Genomic DNA, 23133 nt, shown 5'->3' with positions numbered 1-23133 from the left:
GGTAAGTTGAGTCTAGCAGACCATGGCTTAAATACCCCCTTCACACAGGATAAAATGGAAGAAAACAAAAGTGCTACACAGAAGTCATTGTAAGTCAGAGAAATTGTTTTTGGAATCAACAGCAGCTTTAAAACATACTCCAAACCTCAACCAGTATAGCTGTATAAATTTACCAAAAATTTGGGAGACAGTTATTTTAAGATCTAATTAATACTTGTTTTCTCTCTTTTTCCAACATAGATGGTGCCAAATTAGAACTTTGGTTCAAATTTTTTTAAACTAATCCCACTGTTATACCAAATTGTTGTTGTTTTGTGTACTGTGACAACTGTTCTTATACTATGAAGATGCTGGATATAATACTAGCGAAATATTAGCTAAGAAATTAATAAATATTAATTATTTTCTTATCATTTTGTGTTGTAATCAATAACTTGAAAATAACCTAGCATACAATATAATCATTGTGTACTATATACCCCCCTCTTAAGGGTAATACAATATCATAAAATGATGATATGACCATACACAAGAGCAAAACGTACTTGGAAGAGGCTCCATACTTTGGATAGTAATTATGATGTTTGGCTGAAGGACCAGGGTTTAAATCCATCTAGAATACAAGGAACCTTTATAAGGGTTTCATATGGAAGAGTTTTCCCCTCCTGAAAAGTTCAAGTTTTTCACTTTACAAGAGAGAAAAATTCAGGCACAGTATGTGCATATAACATACATATACTATGCTGATAATATCAACTGTCAAGTTATTTAGCTACAATAAAATTTGTGTTATGTGGGAGATGAGATGAAACATACTAAATATCATCTATTTATAAAGATCTTGAATGTAATAAGACAAATAAAATAAAAATATATCAAATTAAAGAAAAGTCTTGAAAAAATTTTCTTCAGAGACCAGCAAGGTTATGTGCATAGAGGGGAAAGAGGATAGGCAATAGAACAGAGCCCGAGACACTCCTGCATTGGTGTAGAGGTTCAAAGAGAAGAAATATCCATTGTGACATGCAGGGAACAACCTGAGAGAAAGATTCCCAATTACAGAAGGTAAAGGATGGTGATTTAGTGTACAGCCTTAATGCCAGATATGATCAATGTATATACATATACAGTTGCATGTGATGTAAGATGAGAGATCTGCCATAGACCAGGACTGGTGGTCACTGGTGAGCCTCTAAGTAGTGAAGTTGACTGTTGATAAGCTTCTCCACAATTCTAGAAAAATTGGGATGAGAATAATAGGTTGGCAGTTTGATGGCACTTTTAACTCCTTTCATTTGAAATATTATTATTATTATATTACTATTACATATTATTACATGACACCTCCAGAGAGTCCAAAGACTCATTGAGGGAGGGCACCTAATCTACAGCTCTCCATCTCCACCACTTAATCCACCAACTACAGCGAACTGCAACTACCAATATTGTTTCACAATATTGGAATAATAATGATATTCCAAGAATTAATGATATTACTCATCCATCTAACTCGTACCTGATTAACCCTCCTTACCTTAGATATACAATTTAATATTGCCTTCCCTTGCAGTGTTTTATGCTACGGCACAGATTTATGCTTCCTCCTAAGCTTGTCATAATCACCTGCCTTTTAGTTCCACATATACCTCTTCTTGACAGAATATTCATGTTTTACAATCTCCCAAGTCAAGATTGCATTGTCACTTTTGCCAATCAGAGACAATGTGGCCTTGGTTATGGGTAGCTCTTCTGATCCTATGACCAGGTCCAATACTCTCAAACCCCTAGTCCCCTCCATCATATGCTGCCTCAAGGAATTATATCTCAGTAGGTATATAAATTATATTTCCTTACTACCACATGATCTTCCTTCCTTCCAGTATATATCTCCATAGTCGAAGTTCCCCATAATAATCACTTGACCTGTAATCATTGTACTAATTTGCTGATGCATATCATCTGTGGAACTCCGCCCCCCCCCTCTGGCATATAGCAACAACCAACTGTATATTTGGTCTAACTGGCCTTGATCTCGCACCAGACTGCTTTAAATGAACAGCCTACATCCTGCCTATCGCCTATTCTTTTTGCTGCAATCCATCTGCTCTAATTAGCAGTACTCCTTCCCTATCTTCTGTATCTTCCCTAAAAATACTAAACCCTTCACATTTTATCTCAGCAATTACATCATCTGTTGTTAGCAAAGTCCCATTAATGCTAATAGCATTTGGTGAGATTGCATTAACCAATGTCAAAAACTCCTCCATCCTGTTCCTAATACTTCTGGTATTAGTATATAGAAATAGCAGCATCCCTTTAGGCCCCCACCACCTTTACTTCCTTAATTGACTACCCTATTCAATATTTTTGCTTGACAGACTAGATTCCACACTTGGTTATTTTTACACTCACTCACTTCACAGGTGCTTTCTCACATATTCACCTGCATCCACCTCAGTTGCTTAAGTTTTCCTGAATTTGTGCTTCAGCATGCTCAGGAAACAAAGTTCTCTCTAGACACCTAACACCAAAATCATTTAGATGCAGTCCATCAGCAGTATACAAATCCTTCTTTTCATCAAACAAGGCCTCAGATCCACAAATCCTACATCATTCCTTCTGCACAACCCTATGCATAGATTCATTTGCTAACAATGCACTCCTCCACAGTTGACCTCTACAATAGCATGGCAGGAGACTTACAATCCTCACCTTCTCACTCTTCAGTTTTGCTTCTTCTAACAACTCCTTTACATCCTCCCTCATAGAATACTTTTCCCGTCTCAAATCATTTGTGCCAACCAAGTCAATTAGTTCTTTCACCTTACCTTTTGGCATCTGGAAGGCGTGACTATTATTGTGAATTTTTGCATTAAGGAAACACGATTTTAATTACACTTTCATTAAGTACTCCCCTCATCATTGAGTCTCTTTACACAAGTTTGTCCTTAATTTGTTTTTCCTCATTTGTTCACTCAATCTTTATTATTATTTTGGATGACCTGCTTCTTTCTTTTCTCAGCCCTGCTAATCTCCTGCCACTTCTGCTTTTCCAATTTCATGCTTTGTTCTGTGAAGGATATTCAAGCATGCTATTTCTTTATTTATACCCATTTCATTCTCCTCTATTTCCACAGCCAAATGTTCAACATTAATAACAACCTTTTCCATCCTACCATCGATACTGTCCACTCTAATAACATTTGCTCCATTCTCATCACCTAATAGGCGCTCACTTTTGAAACATTTAATACACACTCTTCCTCCAGTTTCAATTTCCGTTCCACATATGATTTAAGTTTCATGACGAATACATCACATACACTGTACTGTACAAAATCCTGCAAATTCAAACCACCTGACAACGTGATGTTTGCTACCATTGTTCTACCATGTGTTGGCTCCATACCGACAATATCATATTTAAACAAATAAAAATATAAGGCTTACTTACAAACTAAATAACTCAGTCAGTCACACACTTGTTTAAAACTAGTGTGTGTATCGATTAAAATATGAAAAAAATTACTTATCCTTCAGGAGCACTAATAACACACACACACACACACACAATATGCCACCTAATGGCATCTATATCTACTCCTCTAAAATCTTATTGATGATTCTTGCAGTCCATGGAATTCTTAATAGTCTCCTCCACTAAAATAATTCAAATGAAACAATTTGCTTTCTGTCTTTCTTCTTAATAATCCAGCTTTCACATACATACATCACTACTGGAAATACCATTCCTTTGATAATTCTAACTTTCATGGCATTACCACACCTTAATCTATTTATTTTTGTCAGGTTTAACATAGCTTTTTTTTCTCATGACTATCCTTCTTTTAATTTCATCTACACATTTACCATCATTTCTGATTCTGGTTAGGGTTCATATAAAATAAAATAACTTTATTTAGCCTTTACTAGGTTATATTACTGGATCTGCTGAAGAAAGAGGTCATGTTTTAGTAATCTACTTACTTATTACAATAAGATGACTGCTTCCTTGGACAGAGGAGAAGGATACACAGTAATATACTTAGATTTCACAAAGGATTTTGATAGATTACCACATGATAAGTTGATAGTCAAACTAGAGTGGATGGGGTTATTAGATTGGTGCATTGGATTGGAGACTGGCTATCTGATAGGTATCAACAAGTTGTGTATGGGAGAGCGATATCCAGGAAAAGAAAAGTTACTAGTGGTACCTCAGGGATCTGTTTTAGGGCCATTGCTGTTTAACCTGTATGTTAATGATATTGGCGAAGATTTGGATGGAGATATTCAGTTGTTTGCAGATGATGCAAAGTTAGGATGAACTAAGAAAAGTAAAGACGATGTTGTGGCCTTAGAAGAAGACTTGAATAAATTGAGTGACTGGGCATGGGAATGGAGATGTGAGTTCAATGTTGCAAAATGTAAGGTTTTAAAATTTGGAAAACAAAGATGGGATGCAGAATTTATGCTTGGTGAGGATATATTGTCGGAGGTGGTGGAAATAAGAGATCTGGAAGTAATAGTGGATAAGGATCTCATCAGGGGACACATAGCCAAAATTGTGAAGACAACAGAAAGGCTTCTGGGAATGATGCAGAAGACACTGACTTGTAGAAGTAGGGAATTCTTGTTCCATTGTATAAGGCTTTGATTAGGCCACACATGGACTATTGTGCCCAGATTTGTTCACCTGGTTTTCAGAAGGATGAAGATATGTTGGAAAGGGTTCAGAGGCGAATGACTAAGGTAGTTTCTAACCTGTGGAATCTCGAGTATGAGGAAAGATTGAGAAGATGCAACTTGCAGAGCCTGGTGAACAGGAAGACGAAGAGGGGAGATATGATAGAGACCTACAAGTTAGTAAGGGGTTGTTATAGGATCAATGCTGGAGAAGTTCTACAGAAAATGGTGGGAAATCAGGGGAGAACCAGAGGTCATCCCTGGAAACTATATAAAGAGGATGTGAGAAGCAGGTTTTTTTCATGCATAATTGTGAATGATTGGAATGCCTTGCCTGAGAGTGTGGTATCTGCAGAGAATTTGAGTGTGTTTAAAGCACAGTATGATGAGCTGTGCGTATAATAAAAGGACCTCCCAGGTAAGTCTTTGACTCCATGGGATCTTGCGTAATAATAATAATAAGGATGACAAAAACAAACTTGCGATTCCTAAATAGATAGTGATTTATGTGACATTTAACTTAGTGTAGCTCATTTCATTTACTTTAACTAGAAATCAGAAAGCAGTGAAAGTAAACAAACAAAACTTCTCCTGTTCAAACTACAAAATGTGAATGTAAAATTTCAAAATAAAAATGTGAACTTTCGAAATATCAAAATTTCTGACTGATATATATAAATATATAGGATCTCATAATTTGTAGGTAATGAAACTGAAATAAAGATAAAGCTTTATAGCTTAAAGCCTTATTTTAGTTCACTTAAATTAATTTAAAGTACGTCAAAATTAGTATATATAAAATAAAACCTAAATCCTTACCTTGACTAATTCTGGGTTTTTACTATGCTCTAAACTCTTCAAAGTTCCATAACTATATGGGCAGGCTGGAGGAATCTGACTCAAATCTTTGAAAGAATAATAAATAAAAAAGAATTGTTTTAGCAACAATACAATCTTTTGTTTTAATGTACAGTACTCAATAAATGTTGAAAATTTTTTCCCACTTGGTTATATTATAAATTAAAGATGCCAAGAAATTATATTCTTGGTTTCATCTTTTATCCAAGTATAAACAAACAAAGTTTGCACATGAAATAACTTCATGACAGAGCAACTCGTATATAGAGGCTAATGACTTCACATCGATGTAAGGGTAGAAAAAGTGCACATGAGCAGCAGTTAACTGATGGAGCAGAAAAAAAAAACAAAAAAACTAGGGAGTCTGACATGTAGCCAGCAAAAAATGAATCATTATGGTAAGATGACATCAATTGGAGAAAATGATAAAAGTATATACTGATAAAATGGTAAAAATATATTGATGGTAAATATAAATATATATTGATATAAATGGTAAAATATATTGATGACTTATCTCCTCTCAGAGTAGAAGATATAAAGGGCAGTGGAACTAATGGTTTTGACAACACATAGTGTAAGGTAGAGACGGGCGGGATGAGATATTTAGTGGGGTGTGATACAAGCCTAGGAGCATAGAGTACGAGGAGCAGGAGAAGTTTAGGCAGTTGAGCTTGGCAAGTGCAAGAAATATGATTGTTATGGGAGATTTTAACAGTATAAATTGGGAAGAGGAAACTGGTAGTAATAAGGGAATGGAATTTCTAGAATTTATGATGGACAAATGTCTTAGGCCAGTGGTTCCAAACGTTTTTCTGTTCATAGTGTCCTTAACATATCAGGATTTTTTCACGGTACCCAAAGTCAGAACATAGTCCTACTTAACAGTTGTAGTGCACAGTCAGTGGGATTATTTCACTGAAAATATTGAAATATTTTAAGGCCCCCACCAGGGTGCTGCAGCACACACTGTCGTGGACAACATGTAGCAGAAGGAACACAAGGTTCGAGAGTGTGATTTGGTCGTAGCATCACACGAACTGATTATAACTGAGATGGCATCTCTCTCTCTCCTTGTTGGAAAGAGTGACCATGCAGTTTTGACTTGCAAGATGAATACACATGCAGGAGTATCAAAGAGAAGGGAATGTATATAGAATTATAAGGCAGGTGATTATAATAGTCTTAGATATCAACTTCGGCACTTCCATGGAGGGAGGAATTGAAGGGCAAGATATCATTAGTGTTTGGGAAATTGTGAAAGAATATTTATTAGCAGCAATAGTAAGCTGTATACCACAAGTGAAGAAGGGGACACAATTTGGTGTAAAGTGGATGACAAAAAATATCAAACAGAAACTGAAGATTAAAAAGAGGTTATGGAAGAAATATAAAGAGAGGAGTTAGAGAGCAGATGCATGAAAAATATGACTCAGGCCAGGAAAGTGACTAGTATGGTAAGGAAAGCAAAACTGGAATATGAAAAGAGATTGGCCCTGAGATCCAAAAAAAATCCTAAGGAATTTTTTAGCTATGTGGCCAGGAGGAGGAGAAATGATTGTGGAAGAATGACATTGTTTTATAAAAATGGGAATAGTGGCTGATGGACATAGTGGATTTGTTTAATGAACACTTTAATGGGGTATTTCATCCCAGAGAAGTAGGTTTTAATACTAGAAGGATAGGGCAGGTTCGAGGTTTAGAAGTGCAATAGGAGAGTATATTTCAAATACTGAGTACTCTGGATGTCAATAAAGCAATGGAACTGGACTGAATTTCATGATGGGTTTTGAGAAAATGTGCTAAAGAACTGACAGCTCTCTTGACTTGGATTTTTAGTGAAAGTCTGGCCATGGGAAAGGTACCAAGGAGGGTAAGGTAGTGCCATTGTATAAGGGTGGTAGCAGACTGGAAGTGTTGAAATATAGACCAGTTTGTATTTCATCAGTGGTTGTTAAGATCTTGGAGAAATTAGTGAGGGACCATATACAGCTTTGGGCAGATGAGGATAATATTATCTGTGAGAGTCAACATGGATTAGTTAAGGGGCAATCTTGCTTTAGTAATATGATTGCCTTTTATAATAAAATGACAAGAGCAGCTGATGTGGGGAAAGGCATATTATACCATTTTTTTTTGGTTATACAAAGGCATTTGACAGGGTACCACATGATAAGCTGATATTTAAGTTGCAGCACATGGGTTTTAGATGTCAGGTTAGTGAACTGAATTCAGGAATCGCTATTCAGGAATAGGTATCAGAGAGTTGTGAATGGGTGGTTGGTAGGAAATATCAAGGAGGCAGAAGGTTACAAATGGGGTCCAACAGGGCACAGTACTGGGTCCTGTATTGCTTAACTTTTATATCAATGACATTTTCAATGGACTGCAAGGGGATATTCAGATGTTTGCAGATGATGTGAAACATGAACAGTTATCAGTAATATTGCAGATGTGCTAACCCTTCAGGAGGATTTGGATAAACTGGACATATGGGCAAATGAATGGGAATTTCAGTTTAATTCAGATAAATGTAAAGTCTTGTAGTTTGAGATACATCGATGGCAGGCTACATACTCTGTTGAAGGAAGAGGGAGAGGCAAGTGATCTGGGACTGATGATTGATAGAAACCTGAAATTCAGGGAACATATTGCAAAGGTGGCCAAGGTAACCCAGAGGACTACTGCAATACTGAGAAGGACACTTGCCTACAGAGGTAAAAGAGTTGTCATTCCATTATATAAAACCCTCATCAGACCACTCTTGGGCTATTGTTCTCAAATTTGGTCCCCAGGAATTGAAGGGAATAAATTAGACATGGTAAGAGTTCAGAAGCATATTACATAGATGGCATCAGGATTGTACAATGTTAGTTATAAAGAAAGGTTGAGGGAATGTAGACTGCAAAGTGTGGTGAACAGAAGGAGAGGTGATTTGATTGAGACTAAAACTGTTAAGAGGTAGTTACAGGGTTGACACTGGAGAATTCTTTCACTTGTTGGAACAGGGATTAGGAGCAAGGGGATATCCATAGAAGTTACGAAAGGTGGTTTCTTTGCATGGAGGGTAGTTGAATCGTGGAATATTTTGCTCAATAGAGTGGTGAGAGCACGAACGGTCAACGAGTTCAAGGAGGGGTATGACAGACTGTGTTTTCTAGGATGGGCCTCCCACAATAAGTCTTATGACTCCGTGGAGGCCTGAATCATAATAATAACAACACTGCAGAGGATATGGGTGAGATATAAAATGAGAAGTACATAAAAGGTCTTTCAGCCTTGAAAATGCGATATCATTGAGAATTTGAGAGCAGTAGTGAAGAGAGACTGACTGTGAATGGGCAAGAGGTATATGTGGAATCGAGTAAACTTGATGTTCATAAAGCTGTGGGACTAGATATATTATCATGTATTTTGAAGGAATGTGTCAGGGAGTTGACATCTGCCTTGGACGAGGGAGATAGACACACAGTAGTATACTTAGATTATGCAAACACTTTTAATAGATTACCACATGATAAGATGAAAGTCAAACTAAAGCAGATGGGGTTGATGGGGTTGGATATTAGAGTACACTACATTGAATATTGGCAATCTGATAGCCGATAGTCAGCAAATTGTGTTGGGGGAGTAATATCCTCTGGGTGACTGGAAGTAAAGTAACACCACTAGTGACTTTACTGAAAGTCACTAGTGATGTGCTCAGGGATCTGTTTTAGGGCGATTACTGTTTAATGTAATTGTCCTGTATGTTAATGATATCTGGGAAGAATTCAATAGAAATATTCAATTACTTGCAGATGATGCAAAGCTGGAAAGAACTATCATGAGAAGAACAGATATTGTGGCCTTGCAAGAAGAGGACACATTGCAAAAATTGTGAGAACAACACAACTAATTCTGGAAATGATGCAGAGGACATTGACTTATAGAAGTAAGGAGATTCTTGTTCCACTGTATAAGGCTCTGATTAGGCCACACATGGACTACTGTGCACAGATTTGGTCACCTGGTTTTCAAAAGGATGAAAAGATGTTGAAAAGGGTCCAGAGGTGACTAACTAAGGTAGTTTCTGATGAACAAACTCTGGAATGTTGAATAAAAGGATAGGTTGAGAAGATGCAATTTACAGAGTTCAGTGGATAGGAAGAAGAGGGGTGATATGATAGAGATATACGAGCTGGCAAAGGATTGTTATAGGATCAATGTTGAAGAGGTTTTTCATAAAATGGTGGGAGATCAGGAAAGAAAAAGAGGTCATCCCTGTAAGCTGTATGAGGAGGGTGTTAGCAGGAGAGTGAGAAGTAGGTTCTTTGCATGCAGAGTTGTGAATGATTGGAATGCCTGAGAGTGCCCGCAATGAGTCTGACAACATGGAGACTTTGGGATAATAATAATAAATAAGTTGAGAACACTTTTAAGCAATAACTATCAGCATACCAAAACATAGTTGATGATATGCTTCATATGACTGAAAGCAAAAAATTTTAATGATTAAGTTACTTGCTTTTTCTCTATATATATATATAAGTACCTTCATTAAAAAAAAAATTATATATAAAAAGATAAATGCTAAGAAATAACTATTCAATATATCACAACCCTTGTTGTAGGTCATAATAAATGTAGCATATATACCAAAAATATTTTCTAAATTATTAATAAAGAAATCATACAGTATGGTGCAAAAAAAAGTACTGAATAACTACAACAATATATGAGGGTGGTCTAAAAAATTCTCGGCCTCGACCATAGATGGCAACACTATCGGCAAGATTTTTTTTTTTCTTAGTTGGTAAATTTGTCATAAGCATTCATATGAAATTGCAAGTCATTCTATCAAGTAGTTTGTTTTATACAGCTGTCTGAAACAAAAGTGTTATCTGTATCCCTTGAAATGGATAAAATTGAGTATCGTGTAGCTATAAAATTCTTTGTAAAAGAAGGTTTACCACCAAAAGAAATTCATTCAAAGTTCATAAAAGTTTATGAGCACTCTTCGCCTTCATTTCTGACAACTAAGAAATGGCCTGCTGAGTTTAAAACGTGGCCGTACCAGTCTTGAAGATCATCCACGTGAAGGACATCCAAAAAGTGTAACAACACCAGAAATCATTGATCGAGTGCATGATATGGCATTAGATGACCGGCAAGTCAAAGTAAGTGAAACTGCTGAGACTATAGGCATTTCAAAAGAATGTATTTTGTATGAAGAATTGCAAATGAAAAAGCTTTGCACAAGATGGGTGCTGCGCTTGCTCACAGCAGATCAAAAACTTACTCGTATGAAAATCTCTGAACAGTGCTTGGAGCATTTTAACAAGAATAAAACTGATTTTGTGCATTGATTTATTACTATGGATGAGACTTGTATTCACTAGTACACACCAAAATCCAAACAGCAGTCAATACAGTGGACAGAAGCCAGCTGTTCAGCACCAAAGAAGACAGTTCCATCAGCAGAAAAAGTCATGGCATCGGTGTTTTGGGATGCTAAAGGCATTTTGTTTATTAATTATATTGAAAAGGGTAAAACAATAACCAAGGAATATTATTCCAATCTTTTAACCAGACTAGATGAAAAAATTCATGAGAAAAGACTCGGTTTGCAGAAGAAAAAAAATCATCTTTCATCAGGACAATGCACCTGCCCACAAAGGTGTTTTGGCAATGCGAAAATTAAAGGGATCTGAACTATGAATTGTTGGAACATCCACCCTATTCCCCAGATTTGGCTCCCTCTGACTTCTATCTCTTCCGAAAACTAAAACTCTTCTTTGCTGGTCACATTTTTCTTCGAATCAAGAGGTGACTGCAGCTGTAGAGGGGTATTTTGCAGATCTCAATGAGAACCACAACAGGGACAGGATAATGGCACTGGAGCATCGCTGGAATAAATGTATTAGTCTTCAGGGGGATTATGTTGAAAAAATAAGTAATTTTGAAATTATAAATTCGTTTTTTTTTTTCATTGTTAAGCCAAGAACTTTTTAGACCACCTTCGTATGTCATAGAGTAAATGGGTTTATTAACAAAGAAATATACGTTTACACAGGATCATATGTACATCCACAACTATTGGTGGAATCTTGGTCGAATAAAGCGTTAATGAGATTAATGCTTTATTAATCTCATTAATTAAAATATTCAAGCATGGTGGATTATGTGCTTGAAATGTAATTAAGGCACCTTCTCTTTCAAGACAGGTTTCGTAGTGCATTCAAAGGTTGTTCTCTGTTACTTTGGAGAAAGGATTGGAACATATGCTGGACATATCATGCAATTTTATCCTTTAGTTCATCAAGGTTTGAAGGAGGGTTATGGTGGAACACCTATTCCTTCAACATACCTCAAAAGAAGGCACCAAGTGATATGAGAGCAGGAGAACATGAGAGGTATGGGAATTCTGCGAGTCTCAAAATGAACCTCCCAGGGAAGTGTTCTGAAAAATAGTCTCTAGAACCACATGGTGTGTAACAGGTTGCACCATCCTGTTGGAATAGCTGTGCAAGAAATGGAATGTTTTTTGCACAAAACATCCTGTGCAAATCCTGGGTAAATGGAACTAACACATTCTCAATATAGCATTTGAAATTCAAGGTTACATCACCCTCTTCAATGAAATAGGGCCCAAGTATGCCATGGCCAGAAACCGCACACCATGCAGTGACCAACTTGCTCTGAATAGGTTTCTCTTGGATAAATTCAGGTCTTTAGAAACCAAGAAATCTGTAGGTTCATCTGTTTACATGACTGCTTAGATGGAAATGCACTTTGTCCAAGAACCAGACATTATGGAGGAAGGACAGATCTTCATAGACATTGGCCAGCATGCATGCACAGTATTCCCACTGTGCAGCATAATCCATTGCTGTTAAAACACTGACCCACCTGAATGATGTATGAAAAGGCACCCAGCTCCTTAAGGATTCTCTGTAGTGACTGCCTTAGTATCCCAAGTTCTACTGCTGTTCAGCATTCACTGCATTTCAGAGACTGTACCACTTGCTCCAGAACATGCCCATGATTCTCATTTGTGTTAACAGTTCGTGATCTCACAGAATGCACTTTACATTGTGGCAGAACACTCCTGGTATAGTGTAACCTCTCGAATAAGACAATGATGACACTACTGCTTGGAGCACACTTATGGAAATGAACAAATTGTATAGTTTGTACTATTTGCTCTACCAACTCTGTATGAAGAAAAATAATGCTCAACAATAATGTATTTTCTTCCAACATCAACACCATATTGCTACAGCTAAATATTATGGTCCAGACTCTACATGTGCTCTTCTATTAACGTGCATAGAGTCAATTTTTGTGCCATACTGTGTAATATAACAGAGTTAGTAATTAAAAGTTAAACTCAAAGAAAACATTACAGCACTTAATAATTGTATTATTATTATTATTATTTCATGACACCTCCAAGGAGTCCAAAGGCTCATCGAGGGACGGCAACTCTCTGTCTCCATCATCTACACCAACACCATCTACTGCTCACCACCACCACTAGTATTTTTTGTCTGTAAATTGCATATGTTCTAAATGCTGATTTGTCTAATTTGTCTATATGCAGGATGAAAAATCCTGCTACTTCTGTATGAGTGGCTCACTCACCAATTGAACTTAGGCCTTTTCCAATCGAAGGCCACAACATACCATCATTATTCCAATTGCACTATGGAGGTGCTTAAAAAAAAACATCGCTCCCAAATGGATTTGGGCCACCAACCTTTCAGTTAACAGCAAAACATGCTAACCAACTGCACCACAGAGTTGTTGGCAATTCATTTCATTATGCAGACCATGAAATTAATTGGAGGGCCGCTTATGAATTAAAGCAATATAACTGGGAAGTAACCTGTGCTTTAGCTATAAGAATAACAAATGAGATGTCTGATCTGATGTCCAACACTCACTTTCCTTCTTGTGGTTAACTCTGTTATCGGATATCTACCTAGATAGGGAACAAATCAGGATGGAGACTGGGAATTTAAGAATTAGCCAACTAAACCATATTCTATATTGACTTTAACTAAATACAAATATGATGGTACAACACAGTGAAATATAAGCCCAGTTGGAGCACTGCCTGGTTAAAATGACCCTTCCTCTCCTGTTTGCATTAGGGAATGGTCATGTAGTTATAAGCTGGCTCCTGGAATAACCTCAAGGTCAATGGAATTCAAGCTGAATTCCATTGACCATCAACATAAGAAACATCAATGAGAAAGTGGTGGAGCTAACACAAGAAATTTCAGAAATACATATAAGTAGTGTTTCTCAGGCAAAAACAGGTAAGATACTTCTAAATAATAATAATAATAATAATAATAGGTTGTTATATTCAGGTAATTGTGATCAGGGGAAGGGAGAAAGTTGCTATAGTATTCAGTACTAAACCAGACAATAAACTTCTTGAATGGCAAGCGATTTCAAGTCAAGTGATGTAGTCACATTTCAAAATGGAAAATCAGACAATGAGACTTATTTGTTGATCTGCTCAAGGTTCTAAGTGTTCAAACAGAGGAGTGCTTCAAGTCATTACAGAGACAAGATAACAAAAGAAAAGAAAAGCTGATTCTTGTGGGGGAGGTAAACAGTAGGAAACAAATCCCAAACATACAGACAAGTTTGACCCAAAAGCATGGTATGATTTGTGAAAGAATATAGAAAATAAATATCATGAACTTGAAAAAATGTTTTGGAGGAACACTCAAAAAAAAAAAAAAAATCCTTACCCAGGGAAGGCTGAAACTCACAATCTCAACATAACTGAGATTGTCTATAACAAAGTAAATGAGCCACAAGAGACTCATTTTGGAAACCTGCTGTAAAACAAACATAATTAAACACTTAATAAACACAACCATCCAGTTGTTAATTAAAAAAAAGCTTACAGATTATAACAAAACACAATAATTAAAAAAATTTTAATTAGTAGGCAAAACAGCCACACAATCAACTTTTTCAGCTTTCTTAATAAAGCTTCATATTCAAATCCATAAAACTATGAGTTCACCACTTTTGATTTGTGTGAAACAGGTTCACTAGCATCACTTTTTTTTATTTCTTTTTTATTTTGGGTGGGTGCAATAACAGATAAACAAATGAACAATTCAAAAAATTATACTGAATTATTAAAATTCACTTATAATAGTAAAGATGCTCAAATGTTCTGAAATTCCAAAAATAGAATAGTACATGTAGACATGTTTGCCTATGTGTGCAAACTCCTGACAGAGAGTAGTGTAGTTCATGACCACAGCATGTTTTCTTGCATATCTTTTTTCCTTTGTGCTAGCTGCTTAATATATCTTGCATAAGATGAGATGAAAAGCTGAAGATATGTTCTTTCTCCCTGACCAACTGAAAACAAAAGCAAATCTAACTAATCTATAAATATTCAAAAAAGAATCAAAATTTGATGAGCTTGAAGAGAGAGAAAAAACAAAAAACATTTAAGTGCACATTTCTGTTTAATATTTATTTTATGGCATGACATCATGTGGGCTCAGTGCTTTACTCCCAAGTACTTATTGCCAATAGGCAGTATCAAACTTCGTGCCTTTCTGCTGAGAAAAGCATGCTCAGAAAATCTGACTCAACCAGATTTGAACATAATTTATTTTAATACATTCCAAAAGAAAATCCATGTGTGGACAGCTGCAGTATATATAAAATCATGTGAAGAAAACAGTCATTAACTGAACTGTGGGAAGACAGCTGAGATAAATGGTATTTGATCTAAAATGCTGAAATGAGTATACATGTTTTGCAGTGACTACTCTGCAAAACAAAATCCACAAAATTTCATTACCAGACTGAATCTGAGATGACAGGAGCATTCATCATACCAGTTTATAAAAAGAGAACCCAGAACTCCTTTAGTGAGTTGAAAAGTTTTTTGAATACCTTTCTGGTCAGAAGAAATACTAGTTAGTCCCACTAGGTGGTAGATGACCTTCATAAATCAGCAAAATTTCTTTTTTCCTCTGATTAGCTGGCAGTGAAACTCCACCATCACCCTGTTTATTGGAGGCCAGAAGTGGCAAATGCTAATGCCTAACCTCCAGAGCAGGGACTGCAATCAATTTCTATTCTCCCCTCCCCCATCTGCATACAGTCTGAGTGACACCCTTCGTTTATTTTCATCTACTGTATAGAAAGGCTTAGGTGTCATTGATTATTTATAATAACGCTTCATGGTATAAACAACATCAAAAGAGGAAAAAACACATTTATTAAACTCACTAATATTTCTTTGATTTTCTACCCAGCATCATCAGAGCACAATTATAACTGTAACAGGCACACAGCACTGAACTAAGTAACTGTCAGAAACAATTTCAATTGTAAATGAAAACATAACTATTGTCATTACATGGCACCCTCTATAATAGATGTATTCACTCCCTCCCCAACCCCAACATAATTGAATTATTCAGATTCACCATATATGCAGGCTATTTCTTGTGGAAAGGAAAAATATACAGAGAGCTGGATGGAACTGCTATGGGATTCCCCCCGCCCCTTCCCAGCTAATTTATATATAAAACATTGTGAAAACCAACCACTCAATACAGCCGCACTTAATCAATAGTTTAGCTGTGTTATATTGATGTCTTTGCTGTTTGGTCTCATTGTCCAGACACATTAGACACATTCCATACATTTTTGGGGCATCTGAACAACCAACATCCTAAAATAAACTTCAACGGAGAAAAAGAAGGTAACAATTTTTTCCCCTTTTTATATACCCTAGTGACACTACTTTGTAATGGCTCATTATCCTTTTTCATTTACAGTACATACAGGAAGGTATTTACATCAACAATTACACCACCACTCTTCCCAACAGTATGTCATCTTCAAAACACTTACTCACCGAGCCAGGGCTATTTATTCAAAATGAAACAGCCCTTGAAACTTAGCTCGGGGACCTTTGCAACACCTTCTTAGCAAATGGCTATAGCTCATATAAAATATGATAAGAACATCAGAACAAAGAGCCAAAGTTCTCTGCAAATATGATCTCAATGCCACTTTCAAATATTTCATTCAGCTAGCTACCTTCATACATTCTCCTGAAATTCAAGTGCATCCTTTTAAACATCCTTGTGAATACAGTTTAGTCCAATTTGGATAGATTGTAGATCAGTTAACATTCACCTTGAAGTACACAAAAATTACATTCACAATCATCTGTATGGCAAGTCGAGATTTGCAGGTAATGCTCAGGATACTCCTTCATATAGGATCAAATGGAGGAAAACATCTATATTATATTCACAGACGTCATTATAGGTCTCAGAGAATATTTTTAGAATCAGCTATAAGCACTCTTCCAATAAGTATGGTTGGATTAGTTTACCAAAGATCTTGGAGACTATCATTTTAATACCTGATAACCTGATTTCTCTAAATTAACTTTATGGTCATCTGACCCATAGAGGGCACCATGTAAGGACATTAGTTCTGTTTTCAATTACAATTTATATTCTTTTCCACAATTACTTAGTTCAGTGCTGTGTGCCTGTCACAGTTATAATTCTGCTAGAGAGAAAACCAGCAAAATATTAGTGAGTTTAATAAATGTGTTTATTCTTCTCTTGGTGTTGTTTATACCGTGAAGCATTATTATGAATATTTCATCTACTTCTATTCCTCTAGAACAGTCTCGTGTATCACGTGTTTCCCAACACTACCACTTCCAGTTCTTCAAGAAAAATGTTAATAGATTTCTTCTTTCTCAATCCTTACCTTCATCTCAAACATGCTATAGGTTGTTGTAACTTCCATATGGGAAAATAAAAATGTGAATGCATTAAAAAGAAAAAGTAACAATTTTCTCCCTTTTTTCAGATATACTAGTGGCACAACTTCCTAATGATTCATTATCCTTTTCCATTTACAGAAAAAATCACATTTATTTCATGCAAAATAAATAAAAATGGAATGCATTAAATAATCAATGTACTGAAACTGTAAATTGGTCATTTTTTTGTTTCTCTGTTTTTTGTGGAACAACAAATGACACTTGTATGGGTTTCACCATATCAGTATCAACTTATTAAAGATGAACACTTACAATATAACTATTTCCCTTCATTTTAAAAATTTATGGAATTTACAACCGTGTTAAAAATTATTAACACGGTTGTAAATTCTATAAATTTTTAAAATGAATGTTGATCACCGTGTAACTCTAAAAGAAAGCAGTATAACTATTTCCCTTACTTAACACCTTATTCTTTCAAGCAAATGATTCTGATAATTTAAAGGGTTAATGTTTGAATTAAAAATTTAATTTCAATTGCCTTTCTAACAAATAGGTAGTTTTTTTTTCTCAAAATGATTAGAAAAATCCATCAAGTCAACTTTTAAACTATCAAGGGCTTCACACTAAAATCCTATGATGATGGTTCAAAAAAACTCAGGCAGGTACTCCAAAACATTTAAATAATGTATTTTGTCTACAAGACTCTCTATGTATTTTGTCTAAAAGACCCTCCTATCTTATAGCTTTACACTATCCATATGTATGGTAATGAATGGCTTTTTATCCTCAAATCTTTACCAGTGTGAGTACCTCCAAGCACTGCTGTTTCACTCGCTAGAAAACAATAATCTTTTATCAATTGCAATTCCGATCCAATTTAGCTGGTGTTATTACAATGCATTCTTATTTCACATATCCAATGCTACAGTAACAACAAAGAAAACTTCACCAACTGAAATTTTCTTTGTCAGCATATCCTTAAAAAACATCTCCATACTTTTTCAAATGGGATGTTAACCTATTTAATTTCCATGAATTGCATAGTAGAGTAACCCATCATTATCTGATCTCAGTGGGAAATCAATTTGCTGGTCATATAACTGAAGGGTAACTTAAGTTAAGGTAACATTACATGGTGCTCTTAAAAAAGTCAGTTGACAAACCAACCCTCAAGGGTCAGTTAAGTGAAGGTTTAGTTATTTAAATTTTAGATGAGATAATTAAGAGAGCACTGTATTATATGAAAGAATTCCTTTCATATATTTATATCATTGATAATACTTAGATCTTCCAAAGAATATATTTTCTTATTGGACATTAATAATAACGTCATCTTCAGAACTTTTCAATAAGCACATCTATAACTACTTAATTATCTTACTCAGATTCACTCTTAAAAATTCTTAATTCTGCACAGAATCATCTCTCTTCTCTCTCTCAAACTGACTTACTCAACTCTAACATTAGATCACACTGCTTTAAAAACAAATAAAGCACAAAAAATAAACATGTATTCTAGTACATTAAAAGTATCTATCACTAAACACTCTCTAAAAAAATTTGTAACTTACCACTATTTTCAATAGTTGATAATTTTTTGTTGGTATCTGTATTGGGCTTATTGTTGCTAGCAATTACCGAATTCAGTGTGGATACCCAGCTTTCTAATTCATTTTCATTATCTGTGGCAAGTATGCAAGATTTGTGTCCATCTGCCATTCGAAGTTCAAAACTTAATTTTCCCCTTTTTGAATTCTACAAGAATAATTTTAAAATAATTACCATTAAAACAGGATCATGTGCAATTTAAATACTAAAATTCTTCATTGCAATATCTCACCACTAAACATATTCTTTTTATTATTACAGTTGACTCTCACCATAACACATGCACATACTGAAACAAATAAAAAGTCATAGTCAAAGCTCCTCCAAGTACAATGCTATGCTAAAAAAAAGTTCACTATAGCAAACTATCCACTGTGATAAATCATTCCTCTGATTCTTATGTGTCTGCTATAGTAAGATTCGACTGTATATTAGATAACATTAGAAGAATTTATTAAATAATTTAAGAACTACATCCAAAATTAGATAGCACAAGCCTCTATATAGAGGAGAGCATGATTTTGTTAAAGATAGTCTTAAATGCAGCAGAGGAGTGGCAAACTGGCTGCATTAAAATTGCCAAAACCCCCAATAAATAGAGAACCGTTACTGAGCAGATAATGCTCCCGTGTCTGGGGCAACTGACTAGATTGTTTTTAGATCACAGGAAACAGTTGAGAAATATGCTAAGTGATCAACTCAAAAAATAATCCACTTCCTAACATTAAATATAAGGGCTCTTCTTAAACCAGGAAAGACCAAATTAATGGAGAAAGAGCTAGAGAGGATTAAGTAGATATAATGGATATTGCCAAAACACACTGGCCAGGAGAAGACATGGTAAATTTGAAGAATGGAAAACTATTTTACTCAAAAAGAGAAGATAACACCTACAGATAGTGAGTTGCAATATTAACAGTAACCACCTGCAGAACTCCATCTTAACCTTAGAACCACATGGTCCAAGAATAATAATTAGATTAAAATGAAAAGAAAATGGGATTTTTTTCAAAATTATCCAAATTTATGCTCCAGATCAATCACATGAAGATAAAGAATCTGATACTTTCTACCAGCAACTACAGGATCTTACTGACAAAACAAAAAAGGATATCCTAACAGTAATTGGAGACTTCAATGCCAAGGTAGGGAAATTTACACCAGACATGAAAGATATGATGGGCAAATTTGGGGTTGACAAGAGAAAAAGAAAGGGACGAAAGACTGCTAAAATTCTATAACAATCTATTTGTCTCAAACACCATGTTTTTCCATAGACCATCACACAAATACACATGGACATCTCCTATAGACTCCTATGGACATCTACTATAGACCATATTTTTACAGTTAATAGCCTGGCTGAAAAAGACTGAGTATACAACTTACCTATATACTGCAGTATATTGACTTCAAACAAGCATTTGCTTCCACTGACAGGAACAAAATGATAAACATCTTAAAAACATCAGAACTACAAACCTTTATTATGAATTATTATAAAGATACCAAAGTAACTATCAAATTTAATAAAATAAAAACAGACAGATTCGAAATAGAAAATGGAGTCATGCAGGGCTGCCCACTCTCACCAAATTTATTTATTAATCTATCTCAAAGAAATATGCAAATCCATAGCTGAAGAACCAAGTCAAAGAATAAACCTAGTTTATTACAGTTTATTGTTTATTGTTTTTTAGATTCTGTAAGAATCTAAAAAACAATAAACATTTTAAATGAAGAATACAGACCTTTTGGAATGAAAAGCAATCTAAGCAAAACTAAAACAATGAAAATAGGAGGAGATGAGAAAAAAAATTTCAATAAACTTAGAAAATCACATACTTGAACAAGTAAAGTAATTTACATATCTTGGCAGTCTCATTACTCACAACCTCAACAACACAGAAACAGTAAAATACAGACTTAATAAAGGATGGTCTAATATGAATAAATTAAACAAAATATGGAAAAATAACAGCATTTCAAAAAGTCTCAAACTAAAACTCTATAAAACCATTATTACCTATAGCAATGTACAGAGCTGAGACTTGGACACTCAGTCAGAAAAAAATCAAAACATTTGAAATGAAATGCTTAAGAAAAATAAATAAGACTCACTGGTCAGAGCACAAAATAAATGAACAAGTCAAACATGAATTAAACTATAGAGAAGATATTATAGATATAATTCTTAAACAGCAATTAAGATGGTTTGGAAACCTCCAGAGAATGTCCTTTCAAAGATTACGAAATATAGTCTGAATGGAATCAATGGAGGAAAACGATCAGGAGGTAGACCAAAAAGAACTTGCTACAGTCTCTGAAGGAAAGGTCACAATTATCGAGCTCTTCAGAGAGAGAGAGAGATGACAGAAATAGTCAGGGATGGAATCAGATGGCAAAGATTTGCACATAAGGGACTCAACCCATCATCTCATTGATGAGAAAGAAGAAGAGTCCTATTTTAGTGATCTGCTTGATTGTCTAATAGAATAACAGCAGAATTGGATAAAAGGATTGGATATACCACAATACTTCTGGATTTTGTTATTCAAATTGTTATTTAATTTGTATATTAATGATATTGAGAAAGATTTAATTGGCGATATACAACTGTTTGCAGATGATGCAAAACTGGAAAGACTGATGAGGAATTGAACAGATGCTGTTGCTTTACAGGAGGACTTGAATATATTGTATGAGTTGGCAACAGTATGGAACTGTCAATTCATTATTGCCAAGTATAAGGTTCTGAAATTTGGTAGGCAACAATGGGATGCAAAGTAAACACTTGGCAGAGAAATTTTGGAGTTCAGAAGTCATACTGTATAAGCTGTTTATGTACTCCACATCATTGCCATGGATTATGCCAATGATGTGGAGGACTTAAGCATGCAGAAATCGAGGTTCTGGTTCCACTGTATAAGGCTTTGGTCAGATTTGGTCCTTTGGTTTTCACAGTGATGAGGATATATTCGAAGAGTCCAAACAAGACTAATGTGGTAATTGGACTTTGGGATATGAGAGAATGCAGAATTTTTACAAACTGAGAGAATGCAGTTTGTAAAACCTTGTAAATAGAAGAAAGAGAGGGGATATGATTGACACATTTCAGTGGTAAAGGGCTGTTGTTATCAGGTTAATGTGAAAGAAATTTTTCATAGGATGGGGAAATGGGTAGAACAAGGAGGACATACATGAAAGTTGTATAAGGAGGGTGTAAACAAGGGCATAAAGAGTAGGTTATGCTTTGCAAGAGTAGGCTTTGTATGGAGAGTGGTTAGTCAGTGGAATGCTTTGCCCGACATTGTGGTGATTGCAGATACATTGAATGAGTTTAAATATGGTTTGATGGGCTTTGTACGTAACTATGTTTGCCTCCCACAATGAGTCTTTAGACTCTATGGAGGTTTGGTGTTAATAATAATAATAATATAATGTTCAAGTGAGAAGGTGATGAGTATTGTTAAGACAGAATAAGGCAAAAAGAATAAAGAAAAATTAAATTTGTATTTCAGTGACACTGCATACAAATCAAATGTGAATTCTCAGTGATACATTATACAAGTCAATTTAAAAGCTCCAAACAATGTGCCCATCATTTTAACCCTAAAAGAATACTGTGCATAAACAAGTTTATATTCTGAGATATCTTTTATGTTATTAATTTGTGATTATGAAGTGCATTTCAATTTGTGATAATGAAATGCATTTCAATTTGTGATTATGAAGTGCATTTCTTTCTTCAAATTTTATGATTTACATTTTTATATTAAGATATAAAAATATATCCCTCGAGGGCTCACTTTAGTGAGTACGGGAGTGGCGAACCCAAGGTACCTGATGCTGGACCATACCTTATTTCATGTAATATACATCTGTTATAGTATCTATAGGATGGTTCCTACTCTTATTTCTTTCTATCCTTTTCTTCTTTCTTGTTCCTTCCCCCCAATGCTATTAGAGTAATCGAGGGCTAGGGGTAATTCTTTCAATGTTTCTACTTTTTTCATCTCTTCATGCATAGAAGGCAACGGGAAACCACTATGCTTCTACTTTTTCCCTAGTTTGGATGAGCAGTAAGAAAGTCAAAGAAAGACTAGATTTGCAGGACATCTTCTGAGAGGTTCTTCGGGACACCTGACAAGAACTATATTACAAGGGAAAGTTGAGGGGAAGAGAAGACG

General features: G+C 35.3%; 1 protein-coding gene across 1 annotated transcript in view; it reads right to left on the bottom strand.

Moving 5' to 3' along the window:
• Ziz (dedicator of cytokinesis protein Ziz) overlaps positions 1-23133 on the bottom strand; it is an 826359-nt gene that overhangs the window by 616788 nt on the left and 186438 nt on the right. The window contains exons 7-8 of the mRNA XM_090414187.1: positions 18907-19090; positions 5506-5591 (exon numbers count right to left, since the gene is read on the bottom strand). Of these exons, the coding sequence (XP_090270313.1) occupies positions 5506-5591; positions 18907-19090 (270 nt within the window). The remainder of the gene's footprint in view (positions 1-5505; positions 5592-18906; positions 19091-23133) is intronic.

The sequence above is a fragment of the Typopeltis vanoorti genome, chromosome 24 (assembly GCF_054136105.1).
Source record: "Typopeltis vanoorti isolate ZY-2024b chromosome 24, IOZ_Tvanoo_1.0, whole genome shotgun sequence".
Lineage (NCBI taxonomy): Eukaryota > Metazoa > Arthropoda > Arachnida > Uropygi > Thelyphonidae > Typopeltis > Typopeltis vanoorti.
The sequence above is the reverse complement of the archived record's forward strand: the minus strand, read 5'-3'. Positions and strand labels throughout refer to the sequence as shown.